Source organism: Oryzias latipes, chromosome 7 (genome assembly GCF_002234675.1).
Source record: "Oryzias latipes chromosome 7, ASM223467v1".
In the NCBI taxonomy this organism is placed as follows: domain Eukaryota; kingdom Metazoa; phylum Chordata; class Actinopteri; order Beloniformes; family Adrianichthyidae; genus Oryzias; species Oryzias latipes.
The window spans coordinates 26,242,155-26,254,866 of NC_019865.2; the positions used below are offsets into that span (position 1 = coordinate 26,242,155).

At 44.8% G+C, this 12,712-nt stretch overlaps 2 protein-coding genes across 7 annotated transcripts in view; one reads left to right on the forward strand and one right to left on the reverse strand.

Moving 5' to 3' along the window:
• The window catches only part of LOC101156411 (SPRY domain-containing protein 3), a 56,539-nt gene extending 51,834 nt beyond the window's left edge, over positions 1 to 4,705 (forward strand). For all 3 annotated transcript variants that reach the window (XM_023956947.1, XM_023956949.1, XM_023956948.1), the window contains 3 exons: positions 58 to 177; positions 334 to 458; positions 1,994 to 4,705. In XM_023956947.1, coding sequence (XP_023812715.1) covers positions 58 to 177; positions 334 to 458; positions 1,994 to 2,128 — 380 coding nt within the window. In that variant the 3' untranslated portion in view covers positions 2,129 to 4,705. The remainder of the gene's footprint in view (positions 1 to 57; positions 178 to 333; positions 459 to 1,993) is intronic.
• Positions 4,706 to 7,468: 2,763 nt separating this feature from the next.
• The window catches only part of LOC101156656 (LIM domain and actin-binding protein 1), a 35,141-nt gene continuing 29,897 nt past the window's right edge, over positions 7,469 to 12,712 (reverse strand). For all 4 annotated transcript variants that reach the window (XM_011477630.3, XM_004071049.4, XM_011477631.3 and 1 more), the window contains 6 exons: positions 11,724 to 11,803; positions 11,239 to 11,292; positions 11,110 to 11,161; positions 10,893 to 10,948; positions 10,674 to 10,807; positions 7,469 to 9,074 (listed from right to left, as the gene is read on the reverse strand). In XM_011477630.3, coding sequence (XP_011475932.1) covers positions 8,036 to 9,074; positions 10,674 to 10,807; positions 10,893 to 10,948; positions 11,110 to 11,161; positions 11,239 to 11,292; positions 11,724 to 11,803 — 1,415 coding nt within the window. In that variant the 3' untranslated portion in view covers positions 7,469 to 8,035. The remainder of the gene's footprint in view (positions 9,075 to 10,673; positions 10,808 to 10,892; positions 10,949 to 11,109; positions 11,162 to 11,238; positions 11,293 to 11,723; positions 11,804 to 12,712) is intronic.

A 12,712-nucleotide genomic window follows, 5' to 3' on the forward strand; every position in this document is an offset into this window, starting at 1 on the left:
TTTTCTTATTTCAGAGTTTCCAGAAGAATCCAATGGTTTTGTTTTTTTGTGTGGTAGATGATGGGAAGATCTTTCAAGGAAGAGGGGCTGGAGATGCTTTTGGTCCTCGCTGTTTCAGAGGGGACATCATGGGCTGCGGCATCATGTTCCCACGAGGCTACACCCTGGATGGAGAAGGTGAGGCTTTAAACAGTATCCTCAACAGAATTCCGTGTCACCTATGATTATTAATAGGTTAACAAAACCTGAAGTGATAGTTCAACGTTGAGCGATGTGTAACGTAGAGGAGTTCACCTGAGAACTGTCTGTCAACCGAAATGCGTTTCGCCACAGGCGATGCAGATGACTGCGAGCGGCAGGAGATTCGCCCAAATGCAGCGGCCGTCCAGAACGTTCTGCACCTCAACGATGAGGAAGAGGAGGAAGAGGATGGGGACCGGGAAAGCCGGACGGTGACGGTAAGTCTTGTTTCAAACCCAGCTGTGCACATTCAGTGCGCCTACTACGGTTGTATAGAAAGCTAACTGTAAAGCCATAGCCACATGCCCCCGTACGGGGGCATGTGGCTATGGCTTTACAGTTAGCTTAATTTCTCAATTTCTAACAGTCAGACTGCGTGCAAAGAGCGCACACTTTATCTCACGAACAGCACTAACACATTCCTTGCACAGTTCGCAGAGTTTGATGGGGGTAGAAGAAAGGAAAATCCAGACGCCGTACCTGCGTCTCGCCTAGCCTTTCTTTACCCTTACATGTTGTTTAAGTATTCGCTACAACCTGTCGCCCACAGCATGCCCATAGAAAAAAAAAGTACAGCACATTTGGCCTCTTTGGGATCACGAAGCGGACTACAACCTTGATAGTTCTTGCGGGTTACCTGTGAGCCCCGTTTACCCTTTTTTTTTGTCTTCAAACAGTCCATATCCACTCATAAGGGCACTTGTGACTAACCCCTAAGAAGCCGCACAAAAATCAATGCTGTTTTACAGGTCTGTAAATTCATAGAAATGTGCTTTCATCCATATTATTGTACATCTTTTTCTCAGGTTTTTTATTTCCGTTGAGTTTTCCCATGGCTTCCAGCCTCCTGTGGATCACTGGCAGTGGTTTCACAATCCAAAGTGATCTTAGAAGCATCCTTCCTACAAACCTTTAGCCTGTTTCCTTCCTGGCACTGCTATCTATTGCTTCCCGACTCCTCCAGATGTGAGGAACTTTTATGAGGGGCATCAGAATGGGTTGCATCTGAAAGCAGAGCTGCTTGTCGCCTGCAAAGTCAAATCCTCTTAACTCGGCTTGTGTTTGACTTCAGTTTTGCTGTTTTCGTTTTAGCCTCAGCTTGTTGCTTCTGGGCACGCTCGCTCCGTTGTGCAAGCGCAGAGGCTGAGGGGGTCTCAGGGCGGAGGGCACTTACCAGTTTGAGCTGGGATCCACAGATTTCGCCGTGTTTATTAAGCATGTCCTCTGAACGTGACAGAGGAGCTGGGGATCGCCGTGTGCCGCCAATGCCAGGCTGTCGTTTCTCCTATGAAATATGCCCCCCCCCCCCCCCCCCCCCCCCCCCCCCCGTGCGGTGAAAAAGGTTAAACCTGCCTTTTTGGAGTGGGTGGTACAGTAAATGTTTGATATGTGACTCAGGCCCATTCATCACAGACACTACTTCACTTGTTGTTTTAGTGTGTCCCTGTTTGCTCTCAGACTTGGAAAGAAGCCGTTGGTCTTAACTTTGAAAAGGCTCTTGATGTTCCTTTGAGAACAGCTGGATGATGTTTGATTAGTCACTGATTTAGTGGAGACATGTTCTGTAAACATTGACTTTTTTTCCCCTTTAGAGGACAGACTCCACAGTATCACCTGTTGTGATGATAATTTGTCAACTCCCGTTGACATGTGGTCTTAAAGTGATGTTTTCATTGATGGTGTTTTTTTTCCCCTATGGAACTCGTTTAAGTATAAAAAGTGAAACCACTGTTGCATCTTTGTGTTCTCGCAGGTGTTTTTCACCAGAAACGGGAAGCTCATTGGCCGAAAAGACATGGTAGTTCCACGTGGGGGCCTCTTTCCGACTGTCGGGATGCTGAGCAGGGGTGAGAAGGTCAAAGTGGATTTGCATCCTCTGAGCGGATGAGCCCCGAGAGCCGCACTGGACCTACAAGCAGCTGGCTGCACTGTAGAGTGTTTAGCCTAGCATGCTGCCAACAGCAGCCCCCTCTCCTCAGTAGCACACATGCATGCCGCCGTCATCGTCCTCCTCATTGCATGGGATGTCACTCACGAAACCTGTCAATTTTACAGAAAAGCGCTGCTGCAGAATACCGAACCAGAACCTCCTGAGAAGCATCCAGTGGTGAACTCTATGCAATCTGTCCAGCCAGTATCCCCTCATGTAGCCTCAGCCTCTATGCACCATGACTCTGGAGCAATCTGAGCAGTGAAATCCCTTTCATGCGGTCTGGCACACTTACTTTATTTCATTTGTCACAACCCCAAGCAAAGCAGAGCACGGCCAGCCCTTGTGCCGAGTCAGAGCTCGCTGGAAGTTTATGTTTCTGGGAATCGAAGCCCCCTCCACATCCCTTTTTCCCTTTTTCTATGCTGCCTCTCCGCTCCGCTGTAGTCCTAAACCTCATTTACTTATCCTCTCCTTGGGGGAGGGCGCCCTCGCCTGGGTGAGCAGAGAACTGCAGCTGCTTCACTAATGGTAAAACTGCAATTTGCTAAATGTGGAATGTTTCTAAAGGAAAACTACGACGTAGTATTAGGGCCACCATGGGAAGAGACACAGAAATGATTGTATGAGAATAAAGTTAATAATTTATGACATCAAAGTGGTAAAATCATGAGAAAAAAATAATTAAGTCGTAAAACTGTTTGAAAACAGTCGACTATTTACAATAATAAAAAATTCTTGACAAAAAAATCCAAAATGTATAAGAATAAAGTCAGAAATTAAGAGTAAAAGTAAACAATTTCTGAAAATAAAGTTGTAAAATTATGAGAAAAGTCATTTATAGTGAGAAGTACGTAAGTTATAACAGAAAAACTTACAAGATTCAAACATGTATGAAGCAAAAGGCTGTTTTCTAAGAAGAATAGCAACAACACCAAAATAAAACCGCTATTGTGTTTCAGTGTGAGAGACGTGGAGTGCATTATAAGCGGTTATGTTAGTATTGGTTTCACAAATAAGCAAATACAAAGTCTTTTAGTGAATTAAAATTGCATTATTGTAACATTGAAAAGATTTAGCTGGAAATTGGGCCTCTGCAGAGGAAAAATGTCCCACAGATCCGGGCGTCTTTCAGGGAGGAAGAAATGGTTGGATTTTGCCGGCTTTGCATTTTCCCGAGACACGTTGAGACGGCCGATGAAGATCCTTGACCCACGCGTTTCTACCGTCGGCTGTATCGCTGCAAAGATCCAAAGGCATCATCAGTCCTGGATTCCTGTGATAGACTGAAAATTGGCCAGAAATGGTTGCATTGAGGGAATTTTATTCAGGACGTGATGTGGATGGAGGCTTACACCACCACCTTTATTTACAAAAAGCGTGGCTTATTCCTTTTCTTTTCCTCATAATTTTACAATTTTATACATAAAATATTTTTTCTTTCATGGTGGCCCTAACATTCTGTCCTAGAAAACAGCTGGAGCAGTGCCCTGTCTCAGCGGAGAGGTAGGATCTGTATTCCAGGACACGTGGAAGCTAAAGTTGATGCAAAACAAAACTCTGACATTTAGACTTTTTTTTTTTTTTGCCCCTAAAGTTTATTTTTAAGGGATAGCCTTCCTTTTTTAATCAGCATAACGGATTCAGGATACAATAGAAATCTAGAGGTCAAATCATCGTGAAGAGCGGTTCAGACATCATCACATCACCAAACGTCTCAGGTTATGGTGGCATAATAGAGTCCAGGCTGTTGGTGTGCTGAGTCATCATGGAAGCCGATGCTTGGCTCAAAGAACCAAAAAAGTCAGGTTGCATGAGCTCACAGATGCAGCTGATGCTGAGGGGTCGGGATGAATGATGATTGTTCTGAGTTTGACTGGGAAAATGTATTTATTAGTGAGGCAGAGCACATCGATCTGTTTGATGCCGTCTGTGACGCACACCTGACTGCTAGATGATTGAATGAAGACAGCGGTGTCAGCTGCTGCTGTCCCGTGTGTGTGCGTGTTTGTGTGTGTGTGTGTGTGTGTGTGCGTGTTTGTGTGCGTGTGTGTGTGTTTTGTTGTTTGTGTTGTGTTCCCACCGACGCTTTAATCGTTTGTCTGAGCGGCGTCTGCGGACGGCAAACAGCGGGGCAGAGAGTCGACCTTATTGCAAGAATCAATGAGGAGTTAAACTGTCATCGTCATAGCAACGTCTGCCTCCCAAATCAATCTGCATTAGTGGTTCAGATGTTGTCATGGCGACAGAATCAGATGTAGAACAAGTTTAAAACTCAAGAGTTTTCCGAACTTTTCGTTAAAAAAAATATTTAAAGGCAAAAAAGTTATGATTTTATTTTTATTTCAGGTACATCTGTAATGATTTAAATATTGGAAAAAAGTTGTAGAAAAATGTATTTTAAGTAGCTATTGCACATTTCAAACCCTGAATGTACTGAAATCAACTAAATGTTATAAACTCATACAGTGTCAGGGTCCAATGGAAACCCCAACCCATCAGTAAAGATGGGGAGACGGTGGAGCTCTTTGGAAATGAAGATAAATGAAGAAATTATTGGTTTTTGTGTGCTGGAAGCTAAATTATCACCGTCTGCACTTTAAGAAAGCCTCGATTAACTGTTGCACCTTCATGAAAATGGTTAAGCTCCTCACGTTTCCTTCATCTTTTAACCCTTGTGCTATCCTAGGCACTTTAATGTTGGGAGTTGGGTCATCTAGACCCACTAGACAGTGCTCTGAACCTTTTTTCTTCAATGATTTGTGATCTTCACTGGTGTCCATGGATTACATGAAATCTTTCCACCTTTATCCACCTTTGTCATGGTAGGGAGAACACGTCAATGTAAGGGTGGGGTCATCTAAGATAGCACAAGGGTTAATTGTGAAAAACGAGGAAGAGGAGACTTTCTTATTTTTCAGTGGTATGAGATACAATCCTGCTTGTAAATACTACCCCCCCCCCCCACGTCAACTGTATCACTGCTCTTCTGCAGCCGTCATGCTGCTTGCAGCACGTTTACTGCACATGCTCAGATCATTTAACGGCTTTTGCTGATCCAGCAGCTGAAAGTCTGAAGTCCAGACAGCAGAGCGGATCTGAACACGACCCGTTTCATCGCCGCACGCTGAAGGAAACAGACGCTCTCATTTGAAAATGCTGGGGAAGCCAAAATCCATGTGCTGGATCTTTTTTATTTCTTCTGGATGCTGTAATATCTGATATTTTTGTTCTATTTTTTTTTATTGACTCTGAAATGAATGAAATGTTTAGACGATCGGGTCCTGGAGTCTTTGTGATAAATGTTTTTCCATGCTGTTTAATGTCTCCAGTTTTGACCATCAAAATGTCTGGAAAACAGAGACGTCAACATTTGATCTGCATGTGATGAGACTGAAAATGGGTTGTTTTCTTTCTGTTGAGTTTTTTTTTTCATGCAAATATTACATTTGGCTCAGGTATATGATTAAAGATTGAGATTATGCCAACTGTCTGAATCAGTTTGTTCTTAAGCAGAACTTCAATCTTCTGGTTGTATTGAGGGGATTGGGGGGGGGGGGGTACAGGCTGGGTTGGGGGCCTCCAAGTGGCCCCCATCCATCTTTCAGGTTTGGGGCATGCAGGACTCCAGCAGCAAGAGGCTGGATTTCAGGCGCCAGACTCCTCCCTCGGCCACAAACCGCCAAGGGGGTTTCTGAGGCGGCTCTCCTCCTCCCCTGCTCCAATGCTGCACGTCCAGCCGGTAGTTGGCAGGTTTGAAGTGGAGCGGTGCATATTGGAACCGAAACAAGCATGTGTATAGATGCAGTACACTTCAGTCTACAAACACAGTAACGTTTGGTCTTTAAATTGTCTAAATGTTTTACTGTCATTAAGTCTTTTGCCCACCTTTTCACCTCTTACTGCAAATAAATCCCACCTTTCTCCTCCTTCAGCCTGAGACTCAGAACAAAGTAGGAAAAGGAACAAATAGGAACAGGTTCAAACACCTGCACTCCTATCTACCTCATTCCAATACAATCTGTAAGAAACCATTTCATGGCTGAAAGCTGTATAATTTGGCAACTTTCCTATTCTCATAAGGGAAAATGACAACATATGAAAGATTTTTCAGATGCTAAGCATGAAAGACGGTGACTAAAATTCCTAAAAGCACCTTGATGAAAGGTAGAAAAGTAGGATATAAGTTTAGACATTTGTCCAACAGACTGCTCCTCTGCCGCAGAGCCGGTTTGGTTCCTGCTGCTTTTGTTTTAACCACAAGACACTTTTTAGAAGCTTTAACCCTTGTGCTATCCTAGGCACTTTACCATTGGGAGTTGGGTCATCTAGACCCACTAGACAGTGCACTGAACCTTTTTTCTTCAATGATTTGTGAACCTCACTGGTGTCCATGGATTACATGAAATCTTTCCACCTTTGTCATGGTAGGGAGAACACGTCAAAGTAAGGGTGGGGTCATCTAAGATAGCACAAGGGTTAACAGTATTGATAAACTAGATGAAAATTCAGATTAAAATATGTGGAAAGACTTTGTCCCACCATCCAGAAACGGCATTACGAGGGCTTTGTTAAAAAAACAAAAAGCAATTGTTGATGAATTTGTTTTCTGTTAAGTCAAATATCAACCCTTGTGCTATCTTAGATGACCCCACCCTTAGTTTGATGTGTTCTCCCTACCATGACAAAGGTGGATAAAGGTGGAAATATTTCATGTAATCCATGGACACCAATGAAGATCACAAATCATTGAGGATAAAAGGTTCAGAGCACTGTCTAGTGGGTCTAGATGACCCAACTCCCAATGGTAAAGTGCCTAGGATAGCACAAGGGTTAAACAAGAGTGTGGGATCTGGGATCTATTTCAGGAATCACTCCAAGTGGAGATCCGGACTAAGTTTAGGCTGAAATGATGTCAACTGCAACTGTGGATGTTTCCCCTCTGAACAGGTGAAGGGAGTGAGTCTTCTTTGGGGTTTTCTAATGGTTTTAAAACAAACCCAGAAACATGAGCAGCACAAGTCCAAACAGCGTGTGAAGGTGCAGACATCATGGTCAGAGATAAGACCTTTAGTCCTGGATGTGCTTCTCAAGGCCGGGACAAAAGCAAAGCAGCTGGAGATGCAGCCACAGCACTCCGAGTGCAGACGTGGCAAAAGAGGCTAAACGTAACTAAACGGTTCTGTGCTCTGAATTACCCAAAGTTCAAGAATGATGTGAGACACTCGCAGCAGGAGACCGGAGGGTCTGGTGGCCCTAAAACAGAGCAGAGGATGTTTAAAGAAAATGACACCAAAAAAAATTATAAAATTCTTTATTGCAGCAAGTAAAAATCATTTTAGGAAACAAAAGGTTCTTCAGAAAAAAGACAAAAGTTTAAATGGACTTCAGTGACTGGTTTCAACTGCTGACATGACAGAAGGTTAAATGTTGCTACTGTAGGTTTCAACTAGAATATATAAAACATGAAAAAGCTTAAAACATGAGCACATCCTTAAACATTTTACTGTCAGGAATAGATTTTCCCATCAAATTTAATATTTATTTCAACAGAAGAAAGCGGACTTTAAAAGCAGGATATTTTCTCATTCGGGTACAGCTCTTTAAAAGTGGAAGTTCTGATCCAAAGGTGTCGACTCTCCATCAGCAGAACCCTGACAGACAGGTGGCGCTCTTTCAGCGCGTTCTTCTGCTTTATCTGTCAGGTCCTGAAGGTCAAAAGCTTTGGTCACTTCTTTAAAAACGTGTTGAGAAGGAGCCGACTACATTTTCACACCAGAGGGACTTTAAATGGCTTCAGACGGTTCAAAGAGGCACTAAGACTCAGCGCTCCTCCACAAGGCAGGAGGAGTCCTGGAATTCTCCTCACACGTCGTCCTCCTCCTCATCGTAGCATCGGTTTCTTTTGATCAACTCCTCCACAGTCAGCTGCGCCTCCTCTTTATCCTCCACCTCCTCGCTGTCCCAGAAGCCCACATCCTGGGAGGAGCGGCTGGCCTCCAACTCCCCCTCTGGAGAGGAGATGTCCGTCGGCTCTGCTGGACTCTCGTGGTTCACTGGCATCTCTCCATGCAGCTCGCCCCCGCTGCCTTCCTCTTCCATCTGCTCCTCCTCCTCCTCCTCTTCTGCTGGCCCTTCTGTCAGCTCGTCCAGCTCCTCCTCAGAGTTGTGCTGGTTGTCTGCGGCGTTGCTCCTCATCTCTCCGCTGTGCTCCTCTTCTCCAGAGCTGCTGTGTACGTCCACCCCACAGCTGTCCTCAGTGGGGGTGTTACTGTCGGACGACAGGCCGCCGTGCTGCAGCTCCATGGAGGCTTCGGGGCTGAGCTGCTCCTCTTGGGGGGGCGCTGTGCTGGGCTTGCTGTTGGGTTGTGTGAAGGCCAGGCTGCGCTCCTTCAGGGAGGAGCCCTGAAGCAGGCAGGGCGAGCCTCTGGCCTCCTCAGGGGAAGGGGAAGGGGACTCATCTTCAGGGGGCCACTTGGCTCGGATGGGCTTTCCAGTGGAGCTGATCTCAGAAGCCGCAGAGGAGGTGCTCTGGGGGGACACGTCCTCTGGTTCTGTTCGGGGGGGCCAGGAGATCTTGAGCCTCCGGGTCTCGGGGGGTCTGTCGGCCTTTTCAGAGGATTCGTGGCTCCGGGCCTCCATGCTGGCCATTAGGATGTTGACCTTGGCCAGCGGGGTCTCCTCCACGCTGGGGCTTTCCAGGTCTGGGGCGGGGCTCTGGGGCCTGGGTTTGCTGGCACAGCTGGACTGCGGCGAGCTCTCCACGCCGTCGCCTTTGCTCTCCCACAGCTCTTTGTGGGGCCGGTGGCCGAAGCCCTCGTCATAGTTTCCTTTGGCCTTGAAGAGCTGGCAGAAGTGCGGCTTGCAGTAGACGACGTTGTGCAGGGAGGCGTAGTTCACCAAACTGGACAGGAGGCAAAAGCAGCAGATGAGACATCGTGAACTAAAGTCAACCACTTGTAATGATCATGTCTCCGCTGTCAGGTGGAGCAGGGAGAAGTGGAGTTTCTGTCCTTTCAAACAAATGGTGTTAGCAAAGTTGGCTGAATTATCACCAGAAACAGAAAAACTTAATTCTGGCCGACGCCTGATCACACGTTTCCACCTTCAGTCCACTGGCTGCATTTTTGACTGAGCTCTGCAAATTATTTTAGGAGCCTTAAAATAATAAAAGTTACTTTTAAATGAGTTTGGACTCGCTTAAAAATCCAAGCTGCTTTACAGGGAAATAAATGGTTTTGCCTTAAACAAAGCCTTCTGTTTTACTGTCATGTAAAGACAGATCGCTGTCTGTGCATGCAGACAAAAGAGCTTCACTTCTGACTGACAGGATTTGGAGGTTTCATGGGACCTCAAAGATGATTTTTCATTGATCAAGATGGGTTACATTTTAATCTTTAAGTCAGTGCTCTCCAACCTTTTCATGTCAGTATTTTCTCAGACCAGCATGTACGAGAGGCTGAAGAGTCTTTTTTTAAGCTTCCAGTTTCTCTTTACTTTTGAGAGTAAAGTTCCTCCAAAATATCTGCAGCTTCTTTAAACTTCATTTGATTTCATGATTTTCCTCTTAACCCAAAACTGTCAAAGTGGAAGCTAAAAAATAAATAAATGAAAAAAAGCCTCGTCAAACGTTTTAAGGTGCAACAGACAAATACCAAAAAAAAATGATGTCACCAAAACTGGTATTTCTAATGATAGCCATGAATCTGCCATTTGAAAAACTCGTAACAGACAGCCGGTTGCTGAATATTCTGCATAATTATTATGGTCTGTCACAATAAATCCATATTTGGAGCAACGATTCCTGGTTTTTGTCTTAAATGCAGATTTCATTAAAGTTGAAAGCTTTTCTTTTGTTTCCTTAATGGATCTTTTCTGCAAATACAAATCTTCCAAACGCATTTGTTTTTTGTCAACTTAACTAGCTTGGGGTTTTATTTTGGTGGTCGACTGAGCCGCTTCAAGACAGTGGTGGGTGGATTTCCGAAATATTAAACTCATCCTTAACATGCATGCCGGGAGAATCGACATGCGTCAAGAAGGATGTGGTGATGAGAATCCAGTAGTTTTCCAAATGTAAACTTCCTTCAGAATCAGATCATAAATAAAACAGAAATAATGTAGGTCTTACGTTTTCTTTTCTCTGCGGCCCGGTACCAACCGTCCCTTGGATTGGTACCAGTTCGTGGCCCAGGGGTTAGGGACCACTGATTTAAGGTATAACTGGTAGATTTTTGGTAATTTGACAGTAAAATGACAAAAATGCTATTTTCAAATATACTTTTAATTTGTTTCCTCTGCAAGAAAACTGAAAGACCTGAACCAAATCTGATTAGCTTTTGGAACTCATGTGGCTGTGAAGAGTTTTAAGTTTTGCTGTTGCACAAACATTTAGGTGTTGAATCAAACTAGCATTCATGGCAGAGTTGCATACTTTGAAATAAAAGTGTTCGACCCCCCCCCTGGTGCGATTCATGGTTTCCTGGGTTTGAGCGCTCCTCACCTCAGTTTGGTGTTGCAGTGCGAGCAGCGGAAGCACGAGCTGTGGTACACGTGCTGGTTGGCCACCAACCTCTCCAGAGGATAAACCGTCTTCTGACAGGTCACGCAGGTCTCCCTCGCCGGCGGGCGAAAGCCCTGCACGCAGGAAAAAGAAAAAAGTATATTTCATTGTGACTTAAAGAAACTTTTTTCTGAAGAGAACTGTCCTGTAATGACTCACCTTGGGAGTCTTTGACTCTTTTTGACCTGATGGTACAGGAGTGCCAGGACCAGAACCTGAAGAGGAAACCAGAAGATGAAGGGATGCAAACTGAACACTAGAGGGAGCCATTGCTCCAGCTTCTAAGTAGATAAAAGTAGAATCTGTGCTTCAATTCTTGTGGATCTCATTTCAACTTTCAGTACATTTGAACACAAGGAAAATAAGGGTAAAGTACCGTTACTCTCTGGAGTAAAGACCCTTCTGCTGATTGGCTCAGACTCTAGACTCTAAAAAGGGATTAAAAAAACAGATCAGTACAACAGTGAAACAAGAGGAAGTGATGAAATAATGATTTGAAGCTCACCGTGTCCAGGGAGCAGGGAGGAACGTTCTCCTTCTGCTTATCAAGCTGATCGTTCTGAGAAGAGACAGGAAGTTCAAATGCCAAACTCTTTGGCGTGCTGTGCCCGTCACGTCTAACCTCACAACACGGATCGCGTCAGAATTAAGAGCTTCCATATCAGTGTTTCTGGAAAGATCTCATTTCTCTTGAGAGGGTTTGATTAGATCCAGATGGTGTTAAGGACATTTGGTAAAAATCACACAGGGTTCTGGATCAAATGTTTCAAACTAGAAAAGGAACGAACTGCAGACACACCTAAAAGACAGCAGAGTGTGCGGTTTCAGATAACATTTCCTGATTAATGGGGAACATTTTCAAGCCTGAACGGTTTGCTTTCACATTTCATAGTAAAGCCAAAGACGAAGCAAAGCATCAGCGATCATTCTCACCTCGGCCTTCGTTCACTTATTTGACGGGTTTAACTGACTTGACATAGAAATACTCACAGCCACTTCCTGTTTGGAGATGGCAGCTTTGTAGAGGGCCATCCTGTCGCGGAGAGGAGTGGACTCTGCAAGACTCCCGTCTGTTAAACACAGCAGGCATGAGATGCACACACAGACTCACACCTCCGAGTTCCTCTAGCGTTCGTTTTATGACTTCTAAAAAACAGTTTCAGTTCTACGTTTTTTTTTCCAATTCACTGCTTGCTGGGAATGCTGTACATTTCTACCTGACAGAACGAGTTCTTGACTCATGGTTTCTACATGCAGGCTGTGCAGCAACAGGACCATGGGTCAGGACCGTGCATGCTGAGGCTGCAGAACTGCAGGGAAGCCGGGGCTGCACTCTTCCTGCCCTCCTCCCACATGTACGTCACCTCTGAGCCTCTGACTTCTGGGAAGGATGTAATCCATCCACAGGAAGGCAGGGTGACACCCGGAAGTTTGTGAAGCATTGTTTATTGAATCAAGGGACAATGCTGACCAGGAGGAGGACTCTAAAGGTCTGAGGCTGCAAGGCTCAAGAAGAAACTCAAATAATTCAGGATCTGAAGAGGATTCACTTTCAGAACACTAACAAGAGTGCTCCACTTCAAAAATTAGACTAATAAGTATGAAAAACTAAAATTAAATTCATTAAAAACACAGCCGCCGTGCACCAGAGTTTGTTTCCCCCCAAAAAAGTCTGACTACACCCAAGCAGACCCTGGTCCATGACCAGGAACCGCTCTGGGACCCATCTTTGGAGGTTAGTTTCCAATTGGACTGAGCTTCAGTTCGCTCCCTCAGTCTGAATACAATCTGTCCTCGCCGCGGAACAACTGAACCAAAACGGCCACTATAGCCGGTGGTCACATGATCTAAACAGTCAGAATGTAGCATCAGATGAGCTGCAGAAAAATATGAAGCAACGATTATGTTATCAAACAGAAAAAAAGGGTCAGACTGTTTATTTGTGAGAATTTTTATTTCACCACCACTGAAAAAGTGTT